Genomic DNA, 19,873 nt, shown 5'->3' with positions numbered 1-19,873 from the left:
ATCAAAAGTCGGTCTATCACACATTGTGCATATTGTTGGACAAAAAACATTGTACTCTTTGTAATCCCTTGAGTACTATATTGTTGGACAGAAGGCATTTCTTCATTGTCAATAATAACTCCCACAACCTTTAATTTATTCATGCTTTCTTTGAGTTTATGTAAATATGCATTCACTGAATCATTATCATTTTTTGACGATGTGATGTTCGATATTGAGGTTGAGTATTTTTTAGTGTGAGGATGAATCTCTTGTGCAAAATCAACTCAAGCCACAACAAACATCAGGTGAGAAAGTAAAGTTGATAGAGGTGACTTAAAAAATGTCTATCTTTTAACTTCCTCGTTGTATAAGCTAATTATGGATTAATGAAATTACTATAGACTTTTACTCACAAAAGAAAAAAGAAAAGAAAAAGGCGATGGTCAACGGCCTCAAATTTCACCCAAAAAAGAAAAAGAAAACTCAGGTCATAAATTCTTATTTAAAAAAAGTTAATAAATACCTTAAAGTTGTTGGTTTAAAGAAAATTTTTAAAATTGTTTTATAAAAAAGAAAAAAATTATTTATTTATTTTTATAATTTTTTATATTTCTTATAAAAGTGCTCATGAAATAATTTATTAACAAATGCCCTATAATACTCCTTAACGAAATCGGACAAAACTTAGATATAATACTAAGGTCCTATTTCTTAAAATTTTTTTTTAAAAAATTATGTTATGTGGATTTTTTCTTATAAAATAGAAATATATATTTTAATTAAATAGCATAGCTAAATTTTAAAAAGACTATTTAAGGAATATTGCTTAAAGTATGTAACTAAGTTTAGTCCAACGACACCTACTGTTATTTGCTATTAAAAAAAAAAAAAAAAACATAAATAGTGGCAATTTCCGTAGATAGAATCCAAGATTAGGGGCAGTCATAACAGTTATTCCCATCACATGCATCATCTTTTAATTAATCATCCCGTTAGCTACCTCCGACTATCAACTTGAACTCCCTCACATTTCGCCTCCACAGCTACTCCGCCAAGCCAATTCAGCAAAAACCCCCTCGGATAAAACCCCTAGAGCAGAGGGAGATAAAGAAAAAAAAGTAACCAAACACAGCCGGATATAGCCTCAAGCTAGCTAGCTAGCTATATATTATAGACCCGAGATGTGGCGGTGCGTTTCCCGAGGACTTCGCGTCTCTTCTTCCAGAAGATCGCCCCTCAATGACTCTCTCAGATCTCACATTTCACGCTTTTTCTCCACTGACTCGGTGCGATCTCTTTCTCTCTATCTCTCTCGCACTTAGTTTTAGGTTTTATGCTCTTCACGATCTCTCTGATTCTGTATCGTAACCTTTTGGATGATTGAGCTAAGTTCTTTATCCGATTAGTTTTTCATTTTTTGAATTTTTTGGATTCCGATAGATTTTTGTGCTTCTTTCCGTGATCGATAGTGTTTTTGAATTGTTTGATTTTAAAAATAATTTCTCCCTGATCGGTTGCTGAGAACTTGTAGGAAAATGAGAGAATCTATGCTTATTTTTATCTTTGATTTTTCCACTGTTTGAAACTCCAAACACACACTATTAATATCCACCGAACCGAGCTCAATACAGCTAGCTGGATTAGTTCAATTTTTTATTTTCCGAATTATCGTTATTTAATTCCTCTCAACTGCGTGAAGCAAACGCTACTACCTACAAACTCTGATTTTTTGTTGTGGCCAAATTATATTAGCTTATTTTGTTTTGCGTTATTCAATGTCTATGCTTTTTTGCTTTTATTCCTTTCATTTCAATTATATGTCATCAATAGTTCGCTTCATGCGTGCCTTACCAATCAATCAAATATATATATATATATATATTTCAATTCTATGTCTTTAATAGCACGCTCTATGTGCCTTACCAATATATATACACACACACACACATACACACAGCCTATGAAGATGGAGCTACAGTGATGAGATTAAATGATGCACGTTGTGGAAAATAACATCACGGGGATAAAAACGCTGTCCTTTAGTCTAATTACTGTAGCTTCATCTTCATAGGTTCTGTATTATATATATATATATAATTTTATTTTTGGGTTCACTGCTGTATTTTTAGCATTGATTTGATTGCAAGTAGTTATAAGGCATGGATTTTGTTTGTGGCAGACTGGGGGACGCTCCTCGTACACAGTAGTTGATCATACATATGATGCGGTAGTTGTAGGAGCTGGTGGTGCTGGGCTAAGAGCAGCCATAGGGCTTTCGGAGCATGGATTCAATACAGCCTGCATTACAAAGCTCTTCCCTACTCGTTCACACACTGTTGCCGCTCAGGTATGAGATGTTATATTTTTTTGTAAATGTTTTACCAACTATGGTTCGTGTAGATTGTAAATAGTATGTCTTTGTATTATTACACTGGTATTTTGGTTCAGTTGTGTGGTTTTAAACCTGTTCATGGCATCGGACATTTTCTGTCTTTGCTTCATTTTAAATTTCATTATGAGTAATAATTGTAGGATAAGATGGTCATTGACATGTATGATTTGGGAGGTTGTTTGCATGTTCTACCATATTTGGTAACTGGCATGTTCTCAGTCATACAATCATGACTCTTATTTTTGAATGACCCATTGATGATTATAAAGGATTACTTCAAGTTACTTATAATATAAGCCTGTATGTAGCCTGTATTTGGTCTACCAAATGCCATTTTAATGATTTCACATTATGTTTGATTTTTATATTCATTGCATTATAGGAAGCATGTAGTATTTAGTGTTTGGCTGGTCTTATGTGTTTATTGTGATAAACTAATTGATAAATTTTGTCCATATAATTGCTTTCCAAAAGATAAAAAAAGTTGCTTTTATCCACATTGACCTGGGCCATTATGATTCCATTATTTGGTTTCCTTTCATTATATCTGGGGCATTTGAAGCTGACGATTATGAATTCTTCACTTTACCTAGTTGAATGGTGACTATTATTTATTTCTGTCATTTTCACTGTTCATAACTTCATCTCGTGTCCGCATCAATGATCCAAGTCTGGTTTTCCTGCTTTTTTCATCAACTGCGTACTAATGCGTCTCTCTTCATTGACTCAATGTTAAATTTCTGTCAATGGCTTGGATCCTTTGCTTAACTGTGATATTTGAATTCTGCATAGGGTGGTATAAATGCTGCATTAGGCAACATGTCTGAAGATGACTGGAGATGGCACATGTATGACACAGTAAAGGGAAGTGATTGGCTTGGTATGTTGTTAAACTAGACATATCTTTCATTTTATTTGCAGTGCTCTTATTTAATATCCAGATTGGATGTTTGTTGCAAATTACTTTCTTATATGAATTCCAAGGAGCATGGAGATCCTGTATTGCTTGTATTAGCTTCATCCACATTTGGTTTAGTGTGTTTTTACATATCTAGGCACCTTTTACAGTAATGTGTCTTCCCAGAGCCACGCCTTGTGTTTTCCTGTTATGCATGTACTGCTTGCTCTATTTAATGGTGTGTTTACCTCAAAGAGAGCCAAAATTGAAGTTTTTTATGCAAGGAGGCTATGTGGGTTCTGAATGGTTGAGGTCACATGCTCTTATTGGAAATATCGACATACAGTGTCATGCACTGACACACCCATTGCAAAATTTATAACTATTTATTATAGGTCTGTTCTAGTTATATTTTTAACATGCAATGGTATTGCATTTTATGCAGGTGATCAGGATGCCATTCAATATATGTGTAGGGAGGCACCAAAAGCTGTGATTGAGCTTGAGAATTATGGGTTACCATTTTCTCGAACTGAAGATGGAAGAATATATCAGCGTGCATTTGGTGGTCAAAGCCTTAATTTTGGAAAAGGTAAGATGCTGCTGCCATCCATGTTTGGAATTTGAGTCTTTCTTGTGGATTGTGTTTAAAGTTGTCTGATTTTGGCTTCTCTTGTTTTCTATTGTTATAGGTGGACAGGCATATCGTTGTGCATGTGCTGCTGACCGAACTGGACATGCTTTATTGCATACTCTCTATGGCCAGGCTATGAAACATAATACCCAATTTTTTGTGGAGTATTTTGCTTTGGATCTAATAATGAACAGTGACGGTAAGTTATTGCATGATAACTCTTGCTTTACACTGTCCTGGAGCTGGTTGAAAATGCCAATACAATCATCTAACTAAGTTTATATTATTCCTTGCAATATCATCATATCTTGTTGGTTTCATAAATGTTGCTGGTGTTATAAGCTTTTCTCATTCCTACAATCACAACATACATATATTTATTTGTAACACACTCATGCTCGCCACACTAGGTTTCCCAAGTCAATACATCCTAGTTGGTGAATATTCTTCATGGGGTTGTTTGGTATTACCTGAGGATAACTTTGTATCTGTACTTTGTTTAATCTATGCATCTCAATGGCTCTTTGAATTTTGCATGTGTTTTCCCGTGGCAATATGTTCAGCCACCTAACATTCAAGAGTTACTTTTCTTTTCTTTCTTTTTTTTGTTGGGGGGGGGGGGGGGGGGGGAGTTGGCTCCATTGGATCCCAGGTGGTAGAGAAGGTTTGTTGATTGTATGGGAAGGTTATTTGATTCTTGATGTTGTAGGTAGCTGCCAGGGGGTAATCGCATTAAATATGGAGGATGGGACATTACATCGGTTCCGTGCTGCTTCCACAATTCTGGCTACAGGGGTACTATAAATGTTGTAAATTTTTTATTTCCTGGCTGGGGATTTTTCAATTAAGATCATCTTAATTTGTTTTAAGCAAAAATATTGATATATGTCATGTTTCTCCCAGGGTTACGGTAGAGCATACTTTTCTGCAACCTCGGCTCATACATGTACGGGAGATGGCAATGCCATGGTTGCACGTGCTGGGCTCCCACTTGAGGTTTATTTTGTTGCTTCTCCAATATTGGCTTTATATATTAACTTGCCTTTTATACTATATATCGTTATATGTATCTATGTTTTCTGATGATATATTCCTCCTGCAGGATTTAGAATTTGTGCAGTTTCACCCAACAGGTATATATGGTGCTGGTTGCCTCATCACTGAAGGTTGGTACTTTTTGGGTTATTTTGGTGATCTATTATTGCTTTTGGTTGAATACTCAGTTTAGTTTTCTGACCCTTTATGATTTTAACTGTGTTAATCTTATTTAATTTAAAATTAATCATTTTTTAATAATGTTTTGGCACTTTCATTTGCAACTTGTAGGATCCCGTGGTGAAGGTGGTATTCTTAGGAACAGTGAAGGTGAGCGTTTCATGGAACGATATGCCCCTACAGCAAAAGATCTTGCATCACGAGATGTTGTTTCGAGATCTATGACTATGGAAATTCGGGAGGGTCGTGGTGTAGGTATGACATGCTCCTAGAAAAATATTTTTCATCCTGGTGGCCTTGTTGTCCAGTAATGGAAGACTTAGGTCTTAATGTTGTTAAATGGTAGATCTATGCTACAATTTGTGCAAAGTATTTATTATGGCCATTGCCCAATGAAATTAATGATTAATAACTATTCACAATTAACATCCATGTAGGATGTATACATACTGTTTGTGTGCAGTCATAAGTCATATATTGTAAAATCCACATATCTGCAATTTAAAAATTTTCTGTTTTGTTTTATGTTTCCTTATAACTATAATTTAATCTTCTACAGGACCTTTGAAGGACCATATCTATCTCCACTTGAATCATTTACCTCCAGAAGTACTGAAGGAGAGACTTCCTGGTATCTCTGAAACTGCTGCCATTTTTGCTGGTGTTGATGTTACAAAGGAGCCCATCCCTGTTTTACCTACTGTGCACTATAACATGGGCGGAATTCCCACCAATTACCATGGCGAGGTATGATTTAGAGCAATTCATGTAAAGTAGGCCCTCTTAAATTAATCATCATACTCTAAAAATTGATTTTCATATTTGATGTATTCCTTTTGAAACTAACTTAGCTCTATGGCTTATAATCTGTATGGTCCAAATGTAACTAATATTATTTGCTGATTTATTGGTACTCAATATTACATATAAATGAACTCTGTTCAGGTGATTCTCTCTCTCACACACACACAAACAATTATACAGATAAAGTGCAGTAAGACCCCCTGAAATTTGAGATTGTTGCACTTACACCCCCTCATCTTTTATTTGCACCAATTTAGTACATGTAATTCAGCATAGCTCCTTCTGTTAGTGTGCCATTCAAAATCTAACATCCCACACTCAGATCTCTCTCTTTTGTTTGACTTTCTTCTTCTTCACTCACCTAAGTCTTTAGCCATGGCTGAATGCTTTGCTCACTTGGCCGCCATGACCAACCCGCCACTGCCACAATCCATCATCAGAGCCACTGCTGATGGTGGCTCTCCTTTCTTTTTCTTTTTCTTTGAGTCAGGCATAATCTATCCGATCAATAACTCATTTTTTCACGTAATAACTTTTTCAAACAGTAAGTGCACAAGGTCATATTCAAGAAAGGGTGCATTTCAATTCCAATCAGTAATATCCAATCAGTTACAAAAAGGTAAATTGAAATTTCTAAGAAATTGCAGGACATATTCAAGAAAGGGTGCATTTCACTAATGATCCACCTGTTAATTTCTAAGAAATTACAGGAAAATAAAATAAACTAAATTTCTCTTATTAAGTTTTTTATTTTGGGTTTAAAGAATATTAAATAAAAAAAAACACTTATCAAACCTTAAACAATTATTTGCCATGGTTAAGGTGAAATTATTCCATAATTTAGCAATTAAAATGACAAAACCCAGAAAGCTGTTTACACTTATAATACTTCACCTTCTTTCCAACCAAACAAGCAAATAAAGTACACCCAGTTCTTCTCCATCTCTATATAGGAAACCCCTGACCAAATCTCCTTAAGCATTCCTTCCTTTCCCAACTTTGACATTGACAGTCGTCTCCATCACCATCATTGGTGGTGGCCTCCCACTTCTTGACTCCTTAAGTTCTTTTCTCTTTCTTGCTTCAAGACTGTCATGGCCATAGGATTTGGATAATAGAGATCACAATTTGGGCTAGCGGTGGGTTAGAGGCTGGGTCTTTTTCTGGTGGCTGAAGCTGACATAAGCGGTTGGATGGTTGATTTTGAAACCTCGGCAGTGGTTTTTTTTTTTTTTGGTTGAAGGTGTCATGCATATCCAAAACCTTTACTTTGCCTTTCTAAAATTGAAAGCAACATTAGGTTTTAGATGGCACACTAACAGATTGGGCTATTTGGCACAATGCTGAAGTCCATGTACTAAATTTGGGGGGGTGGGTAAGTGTAACAACTCCAAAGTTTAGGGGGTCTTAGTGCATTTGACCCAAAATATATTGATGAACCCAAGTACATGATTTGAGATATTTATAGAGTGGTCTCACCCTAGGATGTAGCAATATGCATTCCATTGTGGATATAGCAATGTGTTTTCCAACTGAAGAAAAACAAACACCTTAGATGATTTAATCAAGCCTAGCACTAGCTTGTCAGAAGTTTCTGTGATCTGTGATCACTTATGCAATACCGCTTTCTTGAAACCCAACAACATAGGAACTTCCCCACCCAATCCCCCCCCAAAACCACCAAAAAAGGAAAAGCTGTGCTATTGCCTTTATCCCATAGACACCGTATCATACCTTTCCCTACAATCCCTCTCAGATTCCTCCAATAACTAATCACTTTTTTTTAATTATTTATTTATTTTAGAAAGGCAAGTTTGCACATTGTGAGCACTAGGGTAAAACCCTTTGCTTATTCATTTTGTTTTAATGGAATACTTATTACGTATTAAAAAAAAAAAAAAAAAAAACACCTTATTGTCAAGAACCCAATGGTTCCCAATGGGAATTGCATAAGTTTTGACTAAATTCGAGGTTGTCACCCTCCAAAGAATTGTTAAGAGAGAAAGACACAGAATAGAGAAAGAGAAATGCAATAAGCAACAAATTGGTTATAATTCAAGATATCCCCATAGGAGATTACATGCAACTGTTTATACAATTCAAGGCCTACTTATTCAACATGTGCTCTAATTAATTAGCCCATGTGATTAATGTGTCACGTGTGTTAAACTCTAATTAAAATGTGCTAAACTTTAACTAACTCAATCCTTTCTATTCTACTTGGATATGGTGGGGGTTCCTAACACTTGTGCATGCACCAATGGGGTTTGAACTCATAAGCTCAACCTCCACGCATTCTTATAGGAGAAGGCAGTGGTGCCAATTTAGCTAGAGCTGACCCAAGGCATAACAAACAAAATAAATTCTGGTATAGTGAGAAATTGTGAGGCTCCATTCTTTTTCACTTTCAGTTGACATTTCTTTGCTAAAAAATGATAAACAAAGTTGGAACATATAATGTGTAAGTATAGTGGTTTAAATGTTAATTTTGATTCTTAAAATCAGCCACTAATAAACAATATTGTCTAGTATTCATTGATATTTTTTTTTTGACACCTTAATTAGAAATCATCATATAGCCTACTTTGTAGTTCTTTTGTGCAAATCTGCTTGTTTCTTACTGGCATGCCTTTGTTCCTCAGGTAGTTACAATTAAAGGTGATGATCCGGATGCTGTAGTTCCTGGATTAATGGCTGCTGGTGAGGCAGCATGTGCATCAGTTCATGGTGCCAATCGACTTGGTGCAAATTCCCTCCTTGACATTGTTGTTTTTGGACGAGCATGTGCAAATAGAGTTGCAGAAGTTCAGAGACCAGGCAAGTTTATTTTACAATTACTTTGGAGACTTGATTATGAAATCTGTATGAGAAACTAAAGATACCTCCACTTGAAATTGAGTAGGGGGGAAACAAAAACCTTTGGAGAAGGATGCTGGTGAGAAGACTATTGCATGGCTGGACAAAATAAGGAATTCAAATGGCTCAATACCAACTTCAAATATTCGGTTGAATATGCAACGAATAATGCAAAATAATGCTGCTGTGTTCCGTACACAGGAAACATTAGAAGAAGGTACTTTTTTGCAAGTTGTAGTTTTCTCTTTGTTTTTCTGTTTCTAGTACATAGTTTAACCTGAATTCGGTAGCTTGAAGTCAAGACTTGACATCATCCATGACATAAACCGAGTTTTCCTTGTAGGAATCTTTACAGGGTTGGAAACTGATACTACTGTTACACCTTTTAATCAGCCCAAATAAAGAGCATCTTGACCATCTTCTCCTCTCTTTGTTGTTTCTGCAGGTTGTCAGTTGATTGACAAGGCATCGGAGAGCTTTCATGATGTTAAATTGAAGGACCGGAGTTTGATATGGTAAATTTTGGGGACAATGAACTTAATGATAAAATGTTTCATGTGAATTCACATTTTTTTTTAATGAGCTTAAATTATAAATTTTTTACAGGAACTCTGATTTGATAGAGACTATAGAGTTAGAAAATCTTTTGATAAATGCTTGTATCACAATGCATTCTGCTGAAGCCAGGAAAGAGAGTAGAGGGGCACATGCACGTGAAGATTTTACGGTTAGTCTTGTTTCTTTTGAAGTTAATGTTTTCCCTTTCATAGTACTTTTCTGTGTAATGAGATAAGTTTCTCTGGTTTTGCAGAAAAGAGATGATGAGAACTGGATGAAACACACATTGGGGTAAGTTATCTTCTCAGCACTTCTGAAAGAGTAGCATTGATTTGAAATTATAGGTTGCCATTGTCATTGGGGTTGACCTAGAAATCAAGCTTTTTCTGTGGTGTGTAATGTCACAATTAAGTCCCTTATGATAGTGGCAGACTTCTGTTGGATTACTAACACATATCCTGAACCATAAATGTGGGTTGGGTGGTTTGTTTTGGTTGGTGCGTGGTGTCATGGTAGCCTACTGCAAGTTTAGCATTTTAGTTTTGAGTATATATCCATAGTAACCTGCATAATGATGGTTGTGTATTTATACCTGAACTAGCTGGGCTATTATGTCTCACACTGATTGGGAAAAGATCAGAGGGAAAGGAGAAAGTAGGATGGAATAATGTCTGTCTCTTGTGTGGGAGTCTGAAGAGGGAAAAGAGCAGATTTGGTGGGATAAAATCCCACCTTTGGGCCCATTTTTTATTTTCTCAAAAGTGGGATGATTTGACAGGAACGAAAGGAGAATCTTTCAGTACCCAAAGGGCCCTCAACATAGGGGTAAAATGGTCGATAAAGAGAAAGGGAAGAATGGTAATTGAGGTTTAATTAATTATAATGAGGGATGCTCCATTGCCATATAGCAGTTGTAGTATTGGTTTGTTTGGAAGAATGTGCTTATGAGCAAGCTTAGCTTTGAGTCAATCAAAATTGCATTTGAACCTAGGGGAAGGCAGCTACTCTAGATTATATAAAGAAGTGGCAGGTGTTGTGAGCTATAGCCTTATATGTTTAAATTATTTGTTCTCTTCTCCATATCAATAAAAATTATCATAAAAACAGAAAAGAAAAAAAAAAGTTTCGTATTTTGTGGTGTTGGAAATAATCCAGACCATGTCAACTTATTTCTAGTCCTGATCATTTGTTCATGGCTTTAAAAGTCCCGGCTTTTCTCATTTGAGGTTGATAAGTAATGAAGGTGCAAGCAATTTATTTATTTTGGCTGAAATTATAAATGCTTTTTTATATTAGAGGAAAATTCATTTTAAACCCAATAGTATAGAGAATGAAACAAATTAAACCTTGAAGTTTAATAAAGTAACAAATGAAATCCTAAAGTTTGAAAAAAAGTAACAAACTAAAACCTCAACCTATATTAAACCTTAAACACAAAAGCTATAAGGTATAACATGCCATTTGCGTACTACTTTGTTTGAACTTATTGGTTGTTGTAAGTTGTAACTTCTCTTGGTCTGCCATCTAAGTACACATCTTAGTGTACTGGGTGGCGCTAGTTCTTTTCAATAAAATTCCTTACTTATCAAAAAAAGAACGGACTGAGGTTTAATGTTTTACTTTTGAAATTATAAGGTTTAAGTTGTTACTTTTTGAAACTTCAAGGTTTAATTTGTTACACCCTAAATTATACGGTTTAAAATGTAATTTTTCCTTTATATTATTATGTGCATCCTCATCTTTTAGAGTTCTTTACTTATAATTACTTGAAATATCAAACACTAGCTATACAACTGCTAGAAAAATGACCTGAAAAGTGAAAACATTACAGCTTCTGAATGAATGCTCAATAGGGGGATAAAACCATGGCAAGCCAAACAATATTATGGTTGTGCAACAACCTGCTCTGCACCGTGCCAACCTGTGTGAGTTTACAACAATATTTGGTGCGGGTTGGTCATATTTAAACCCTAAATGTGCTGGTCAGTTCAGCGTGCAAGTTGAATTAGCCTGCTCTAACCCAACGTAACCTGCCTACTTATATAGAAATGGATGTTTTTATATGGTGAGGTTGCCCATGCCCAATCAACCCCTACTTAACCCAACCCCCTGTTCTTTCGCTTTCACATTTCATTTTCTTTCACTGTGAGATCACATTGCTGCTTCCCCTTCTCCCAAAAATCACCCTCTCTTCTTCTCAAAGTGGTGCATATATCTCTCTCCCTTGTTGTCAGTAGGAATCAAGGGTGGGATTGTTGTTACTAGTAGCCAATTAATCTTCCCCACTGGAAGTGGTCAGAGTCTACCGAGTTGGGATTTGCATGGAGTAGTAGAGACCTATACTAGTCTCTGGACTTTTTATGCTTTTTTTTTTTTTTTTTTTTTTGGGAATTAAAAAAATACACATTTTTTTCATTATATTTTATGTCTAAATAATTATGGCATAAATCAAGATTGTTTTTACAACATGCAATTTTTCTTTTCAAAGAATTCACTTAGAGAATCATGACAATATCATGTGAAAGGTTTTTATCCTATTCTTTTTTGGTTCTTTATTGTTTATTCCTTCATAGCAAATTAATGGAAAAACTCTACATATATGCACTTATATTTTACTTATTATTTTCCCAACCCACACCCCCCCCCCCCCCCTCTCCCCCCGGCCCCCCAAAAAAAAACATAAAAAATGGATTTTCTGTTAGTTGATGATAATATGTAACTGACTATTCCTTTGATGATTTCTCTTGATGAATTATTTTTCTAATACATACAATCGACCCGCAAAAACTGCTGAGCCAGAACACCCCCCACCTTGTCAATTCTTTGGGGAGGCATTTCTAGATTTTCTCAACCCAGCAAATTAGGTTTGGTAGAAAAAATTCCTTGTTCATCGACATCTAGATTCATCAATCATTCCAATTCAATATACTTATTGGCCATGAATCTACATTATCTCCTGTTTACTGTTTGCAACCAATTCTTGTAGTCTTGCCACTGTCTGCTACATCCACAACAATCAAAATTGTGTCAAGTGTTGAAGAATTGCTATTATCATTCTAATTTTGATAGCAATAATTTGTAATTATATATTCCGCTCCGCTTGAAATTATTTTATTTTATGAGTTGTTTTCATTTTTGGTTTGCAGGTATTGGGAGAATGAAAAGGTCCGGCTAGATTATAGGCCAGTTCACATGAACACGCTAGATGATGAGATTGAGACATTCCCACCTAAAGCTCGTGTATATTAATTTGAGACAGTTGCTCTAAAAACCTGCAAGGTGGTTTTATGCTAATGGTTTCTCTACAAGTATGCAATAATTCCCCCAAGATAAAATGGATGCGATGAACAATAAATTGTTGTAGTTACAGCATTTTGACGATAATTGTTGCATTATTAGCCTTGGAGTGATACCAGCCATTCATTTGGAGTCTGGTTTGAATTTTATGCCATGAAAATTTGGTATTTATTGCTTGTAAGTTGATAATCAATCGTATGCTCTAAATATCTTACAGGGCTCAAATTGTTAATGGTAGAGTGGTGGATCTATAAGAATTAATAATAAGTTGCCAATTCAATAGCTGTGAAATTGTTGTATATGTAGCATTTCTTCCATTTTCTCAAAAAAAAAAAAAAATATATATATATATATATATGAGTTAGGTCAAGTTACATATGGTGTAACTGTAAGCAATATTACACCACTTAATTACTTGTTATAAAATTTATGTGGTGTAAATGCACTTTTAATCCTTATATTTTGACCCGATTTCTATTTTAGTCCTTCTATTTTATTTTTATTACTTTTAGTCCCTAAACCAATTAACATATGACATTTAAGTCCTTACCGTCATCCAACTAACAGAAAATGCTGACATGGCTGACAGTACAATAAAATAATAATTAAAAAAATCTATTTTAGCATTAAAAAATTATCACGTCAGAATTTAAATTAAAAAAAATTAATTTATTAATTTTAACTAAATGAAAAAAATTAAAAACAAAAAATCAAGCCCAATACAGATCAAAACACCACAATCTCATATCTCAACTCTTTGAAACTCTCCCGTCTCAATAGTGCTTGGGGATTTCTTTTTCTTTTTGGTTTTCTTCTTTCTTCCCCATGTCAGTCTCTTAGTTTCTCCGTCTCCATTCTTTCCTTTTCTTCTTTCTTTCTTCTTCTTTTTCTTCTTTCTCCCTCTATCTTGGTGCTTAGCCTTCTTGAACTCTCTTTATCTCTTGATTTTGCTTAAACCCAAAACCCAAACCCATATGCCTCAAGCTTCTCTCTCAAATCAATGGGTCTCTCTCTTTTGCATTTTTTTTTTTTTTTTTGTGGGTTTCTGTACATATGGTGTTGCCGACTTGCCGTGGTGAGGTGGAGGGCGTGGGTTTGTGGGGATCGGCGTGGTGGAGGTTTGAGTTTGTGGATCAGCGTGGTGGAGGGTGTGGGTTTGTGGTGATCGGCGTCTGTGGTGGAGTTTTGGTGATGGCACAGATCAAAGTTTGGGTCGGTCAGTGATGGGTTGCATGATTGTTCGGTGGCTAGATCGGAAAATTTTGGTGGCTGGATTGAAGTTTGGTGGTGGGTTTCAGTGGCTGAGATTGGAGTTTGGTGGTGGGATTTGTTTACAGATTAGAGTTTGGTGATGGGTTTCGTTCTCAAATCGAAGAGGAATGGCGCCTGAACTAGCTGAGTTTTTTTTTTTTTTTTTTTTTTAATCAAATTTGGGTGGGGTAGTTTGCTCCAATGGGTTTGTGTGGGTAGTGGATGGGTTTATTGTTTTGGATTTGTGGTGGATAGTTGATGGTTTGTGGTAGATTCCAGTGAATTTGTGGTTGTGATTTAAGGGCAGTCACGGGTCAGGAAAGAAAATTATGTGTTTAGGTTTATGTTCTTGAGTTCTTTGATCTGGGTTGGAGTTCTTGTTTTCATCATGTTCTTCCCGAGTTTTTTTTTAAAATTTTTCATTTAGTTAAAATTAATAAATTAATTTTTTTAAATTTAGACACTAACGTGGCAATTTTTTAATGCCAAAATAGATTTTTTTTTTAATTATTATTTTACTGTGCCGTCAGCCACGTCAGTATTTTCTGTTAGTTGGATGACGGTAAGGACTTAAATGTCACGCGTTAATTGGTTTAGGGACTAAAAGTGGTAAAATAAAAATGTAGGGACCAAAATGAAAAAAAGTCAAAATATAGGGACTAAAAGTGCATTTATGCCAATTTATATTTGAAAATATCACCATTGAATTACATGTTCTATATGTTCTTAATATTCATGCCAATTTTTATGTCAATTTAATTTTATTTACCATCCGATCTATAAACTCATTTTTTATGCATTATTTTAAATTACAAAAACTTGATTTAAAATAATTTATTGATGACATTGCTATTGACCTTTAATTACTTTGAAATCTTGCAAATATGAAGAATATGCGAAGATAATGTAGTCTAATGATGAATTTGTTAAAATTTGTATTCAATTAAAAAAAAATATTGAATGGTGTAAAACCCAACCCCCTGCCCCCCCCCCCCCCCCCTCAAAAAATATATATATATATAGCAGTACTCCCTAAAATAATGTCACTAGCACAATAGTAGTACATACTTGGAAAAATGGTGAATGGCTTGGAAATTTATACCAACGTTTAGAATTTCAGGCTAAAAGGCCTTTGAAGGTGGAAGTTTAAATTTAAAAATTCATAAAAGCAAGCATGAGCGTTCCTAAGGACCGTTTCCTCTCTAGTGAAGAAGAAGTTGAGCTAGCCCGGAGTAATAAGAAGGTCAAGGACGTGAACCACGCAGATTATAATTTTAGCAGGGAAGCGGAAGCTATTAGACAAGACAGATACGGAAGGAATAGTTTGTCTTTCAAGGATAAACTTATGGGTGAAATTCCAGGAGCCTATAATCAGGCTTTTGAGTTGAATGGGAATATGGAATCTAATGAGGACTCAGACGAAGAGGTGGCTGAACTGCGAAATGGTGTTGCAGCAGTGACGCTATCCAAAGAGGTGAAACAATGGATTAGAGCTCCTTGGGTGAACTCTTTGATTGTGAAAGTTTATGGCAGGTTAGTGGGGTTTCATTTCTTGCAAGCTAGGCTTATTTCTATGTGGAGACCGTCGGGGAGGATGGATATTATTGATTTGGGGAAGGAGTTCTATCTTGTCCGGTTTGGGCTGAAGGAAGATTTCTCAGAGGTGTTGGAGAAGGGTCCATGGTTTATTGGAGAACATTTTCTCTCCATTAGACCATGGGAGCCTAACTTTAAACTATCAACAGCCAATATCTCATCGGTTGTAGTCTAGATTAGATTAACAGAGTTACCTATCGAATATTATGAGATGGATGTGCTTAAGTAGATCGGTAAAGCTGTGGGAAATGTTTTGAGGATCAATACTCATACAGCAACAGAAGCAAGGGGAAGATATGCAAGGCTATGTATTCAGGTGGATGTTGAGAAACCGTTAGTCACGTCAGTGAACATTGGCGATCTGGATCAGCCAATCAGTTATGAAGGCATTCATAAGTTGTGCTTCTCGTGTGGCCGGATTGGGCACCGGAAAGACGACTGTGTGTATTTACTCAGAGCCACCTCGCCTAAGGAGAAGGCCGATACGGATGTGCAAAGTAACATGGATAGGGCCGATACGGGTGCGCAGGGTAACGCAGAAAGGACAACATGCATGGCGCATGAAGGAGTGGTCCCCACGCATGCACAAGGAGAAGGTGACACGGTACAGGTTGGTAGTGTTGGTACGATGGATGAAGACAGTTACGGACCATGGGTAATGGTCACTAGGAAAAAGAGTGGGAGAAAAGGTCCAAATATTGGAAGTACTTCTGCCAGCAAGACTCTTAAGCAAGAATGGGTGAATTCTCCGAATCGGGCAAATGACTTTTCCAGGCCTAACAATAAGGCTATGGAGGATGGGCTGGGCCTAAAGAGAGAGGGGAAACGTAAGGCAGACCTAGTGGTGATTGGGAAAAGGACTAATGGGCCAGAAGGGGTGGGCCAAGCTGGTGATAATGTTAGTAAGGGAGAAATGCTGAAGACTAAGGCCAACGGGTCTATAAGGGGCAAAAAGGGTATCGCATGACTAAAGGTCTTCTCTGCCAGAGGTTCTTTATACCCTATTTTCTCTTTAACAAATATTGCTAAGCCAAACATTGACCCAAATTTCCAATTCTCAACTTCACTAGAGAACAAGATGGGTGAGCAATTGAGTAGAAATTGTGGTGGTGAGCTTGTTAGTAGAGATCGCCGAGCCATGAGTGGGTCTGATGGGCAGGTTATCAGAGAGGCAATATGCGGAGATAACGCCGACTTCGAGCACCCGGTGGAGCAACAGGGGGTTCGCAGTTATGCTGGAGGTCGAGCCGAGCTTCAGATCCCTCAATCTTATCGTGGGAATGTTGGGCGTGTTTCGAAGTTTTTTGGTCGGGAAGGGGTGGCTAAATGTGTTGCTCAGGCAGACGGGATGGAGTTTGAGGAAGGATGTGAGCATCCAACCTCAGATTGATGTGTGTTTGTCCCTTATCCAGCCACCCATCATGAATATTATTGTGTGGAACAATAGGGGCGTTCTGAAGCCCAACTTTCAAAATCATGTCCGGGAACTGACACGAGTGCATGATCCAGCTTTATTGGTAATAATGGAGACTCGTCTAGGGGGTGAAAGGGCCAAAGAAATTACGGATAGACTTCCGTATGATGGTGCAATTCACACAAACATCATTGGGCGTGCCGAAGGTTTGTGGGTGTTGTGGAATTCGGAGAAGGTGGAGGTGTTTCAGCTTGCTAGCACAGAGCGGGAGATTCATGTTTCTATCAAGGTCCGTAATTCTGAATTTTCTTGGATTTTTTCTGCTGTTTATGCTAGTCCTAGGCTGGCTAAAAGGGCTATCTTATGGAATAATCTTTGTAGTGTAGTGGATTCTCATAATCTTCCTTAGGTTATTGCTGGGGATTTTAACGAACCTCTTTGTGATAATGATAAGTTTGGTGGGAGGAGTATCAGTGTTAACAGGTCTTTGCTATTTAAGGAGTGCTCAGACAGGTGCAATATGATTGATCTGGGATTTTCGGGGCCAAGATTTACTTGGTCGAATCGCAGAGGTGTGAGTGATCTGATATAGGAGAGGATTGATCGTTTCTTTGTTAACCCGAGGTGGTACAATTTGTTCCCTGAAACTAGGGTCATGCACCTTACCCGCTGTTTTTCTGATCATTGTCCGATTTTGATGGAGTCTACGCCTAGGCCTTTGCTGGTTTTGGAGAGGCCATTTAAGTTTCAGAGCTTCTGGACATCTGACCCCTCTTTCCCTTCAGTGGTTTCAAATGCCTGGAGTAACTTAACCCTTCTTCCAGAGGCTATTAAGAGGTTTACAATAAATGCGGACCATTGGAACAAGACTCATTTCGGGAATATTTTTGGTAAAATGAAGAAGCTGATGGCTAGGTTGAATGGGATTTAGCGTTCCATTGCTACGCGTCCCTCGCCTTCTCTCATTGAGTTGGAAAAGAAGCTTCATTCGAAGCTGGAGTTAGTGCTTGCTCAAGAAGAAGAGCTATGGGCTTTAAAGTCTAGATTAAATTGGATGGTATTTGGTGATCGTAATACTTCGTTTTACCACATGTCAGCCATAGTGAGAAGGAAAAGAAACAAGATTCAAGAGATTAAGAATAGTGTCGGTGATTGGTTGTTAGATGAAAGAGAGGTTACGAAACACATTAGGAAAAGCTTTATGGAGCTCTACACCACATCACAAAGCCAGGTCTCTTGGGATGTCTCGAGTCAAACTAGGTGGCAACTCAGGCTGTCTGAGGAGGAGAAAAGAAGTTTGGATGGTGAAGTGACGAATGAGGGGATTAAAGCCGCTCTTTGGTCGTTGAAAGCTTACAAAGCTCCGGGGCCAGATGGGTTACATGCAGGTTTCTTCCAGAAGTATTGGTTAGTGGTGGGAGACTCAGTGAAGGCAGAAATTAAAAAGGTGTTTGAGGATAGGAAAGTGCCTGGCTATTTAAATAAGACCAATATAGCCCTCATTCCAAAGATTCAAGGGCCTAAAACTATTGGAAATTATAGGCCTATCAGCCTTTGTAACACGGCCTACAAAATGATTACTAAGATAATTGTGGCCAGATTAAGACATTTCCTGAGTGGGATTGTTTCCCCATTTCAATCAGCTTTTGTGCCAGGAAGAAAAAGGACTGATAATGTTATAATTATGCAGGAGTTGATTCACACTATTAGTAGGAAAAGGGGGAGTGTAGGGAACATGGCAATCAAAATAGATCTCGAGAAAGCCTACGATAAATTGGAGTGGAGTTTTATCAGAGATACGCTGCATCGAGCTAACATTCCGGGTAGACTTATCGACATCATTATGAGCTGCGTCACTTCAGTTAGTACTTCAATCCTTTTTAATGGGGGTTGCCTTGAGGAGTTTAGACCATCAAGGGGTATTAGGCAAGGAGACCCCCTCTCTCCTTACCTTTTTATCCTCTGCATGGACTATCTTGGGCATCTTATTGCTGAAAAATGTGAAGCTAAGTGTTGGACACCAGTAAAGGCATCAAGAGGAGGTCCGGCCTTTTCACACTTGTTCTTTGCTGATGATATTGTGCTGTTTGCTAAAGCAGACCTGATTAATTGCTCCACTATTCGGGATGTGCTAGATCAGTTTTGTGAAATCTCAGGGCAACTGGTGAGTGAAGCAAAATCGAGAGTTTTCTTTTCGCCCAATGTTGATAGGGATACAAGGGAATCTTTTAGTGACATTCTTGGTATGCAGGTTACTCCCAATTTGGGGCAATACCTTGGATTTCCTATCAAAAGTCAAGGATTGTCCAGTCAGGATTTTAACTTTGTTCTTAAGAGGGTTAAACAGAAATTGTTGGGTTGGAAGGCAAACATGCTCTCTCTTGCTGGAAGATCAGTTTTGGTTCAAGTTTCTTCGTCTACCATACCAAATTATGTGATGCAATGTGCTCCTTTACCAAGTAAAATCCTAGATGGCATTGATCGAATCAATAGAAACTTCCTTTGGGGAACTTCTGAACAGGCCAAAAAAGTTCATTAGGTTGGTTGGGATAAGATAACGAGACCTAAAGCGAAAGGAGGGTTGGGTCTGCAATCGGCTAAGGGCAGGAACATTGCTTTATTATCTAAGTTGAACTGGAGGTTCCATACGAAGAGCGAGTCGCTTTGGGCTAGAGTATTAAAGAATAAGTATTGTACCCAGCAACGAGTCCGCTCAAGAAGTTGTGATAAGTTGCCATGCTCCAAAATCTGGTCTGGTATGAAGAAGGGGAAGAATGTTTTCCTTAAAGGTGTTAGGTGGCTGCCTGGGAGGAATAGCGATCTTAGTTTTTGGAATGATAAATGGCTGAACCAGGGTCCAGTGAGGCATTTAATTCAAGGACCCCTGCCCCTAGCTAGCAAAGAAGATAAAGTTAAAGATTTTGTCACTTCAGTGGGCTGGAATTGGGAAAGAATTCCTTTTGAGCTTCCTCTATG

At 37.3% G+C, this 19,873-nt stretch overlaps 2 protein-coding genes across 2 annotated transcripts; both read left to right on the top strand.

Moving 5' to 3' along the window:
• The first annotated feature begins 933 nt into the window (after positions 1-933).
• On the top strand, positions 934-12,920 carry LOC126732546 (succinate dehydrogenase [ubiquinone] flavoprotein subunit 1, mitochondrial). The gene is made up of 16 exons (XM_050435467.1): positions 934-1,268; positions 2,162-2,329; positions 3,167-3,254; positions 3,718-3,864; positions 3,965-4,105; positions 4,616-4,701; positions 4,810-4,902; positions 5,009-5,072; positions 5,233-5,376; positions 5,681-5,868; positions 8,568-8,742; positions 8,828-8,998; positions 9,227-9,296; positions 9,388-9,508; positions 9,593-9,630; positions 12,486-12,920. Exons 1-16 carry the CDS (start codon positions 1,164-1,166, stop codon positions 12,586-12,588), a joined length of 1,902 nt encoding a protein of 633 aa, XP_050291424.1. The 5' UTR covers positions 934-1,163; the 3' UTR covers positions 12,589-12,920.
• Positions 12,921-15,061: 2,141 nt separating this feature from the next.
• LOC126689806 (uncharacterized) lies at positions 15,062-16,450 on the top strand. Its single transcript, XM_050384986.1, has 2 exons — positions 15,062-15,646; positions 15,713-16,450. Exons 1-2 carry the CDS (start codon positions 15,062-15,064, stop codon positions 16,448-16,450), a joined length of 1,323 nt encoding a protein of 440 aa, XP_050240943.1.
• The last annotated feature ends 3,423 nt before the right edge of the window (positions 16,451-19,873 follow it).

Source organism: Quercus robur, chromosome 6 (genome assembly GCF_932294415.1).
Source record: "Quercus robur chromosome 6, dhQueRobu3.1, whole genome shotgun sequence".
Classification (NCBI taxonomy): Eukaryota; Viridiplantae; Streptophyta; class Magnoliopsida; order Fagales; family Fagaceae; genus Quercus; species Quercus robur.
The sequence above is the reverse complement of the archived record's forward strand: the minus strand, read 5'-3'. Positions and strand labels throughout refer to the sequence as shown.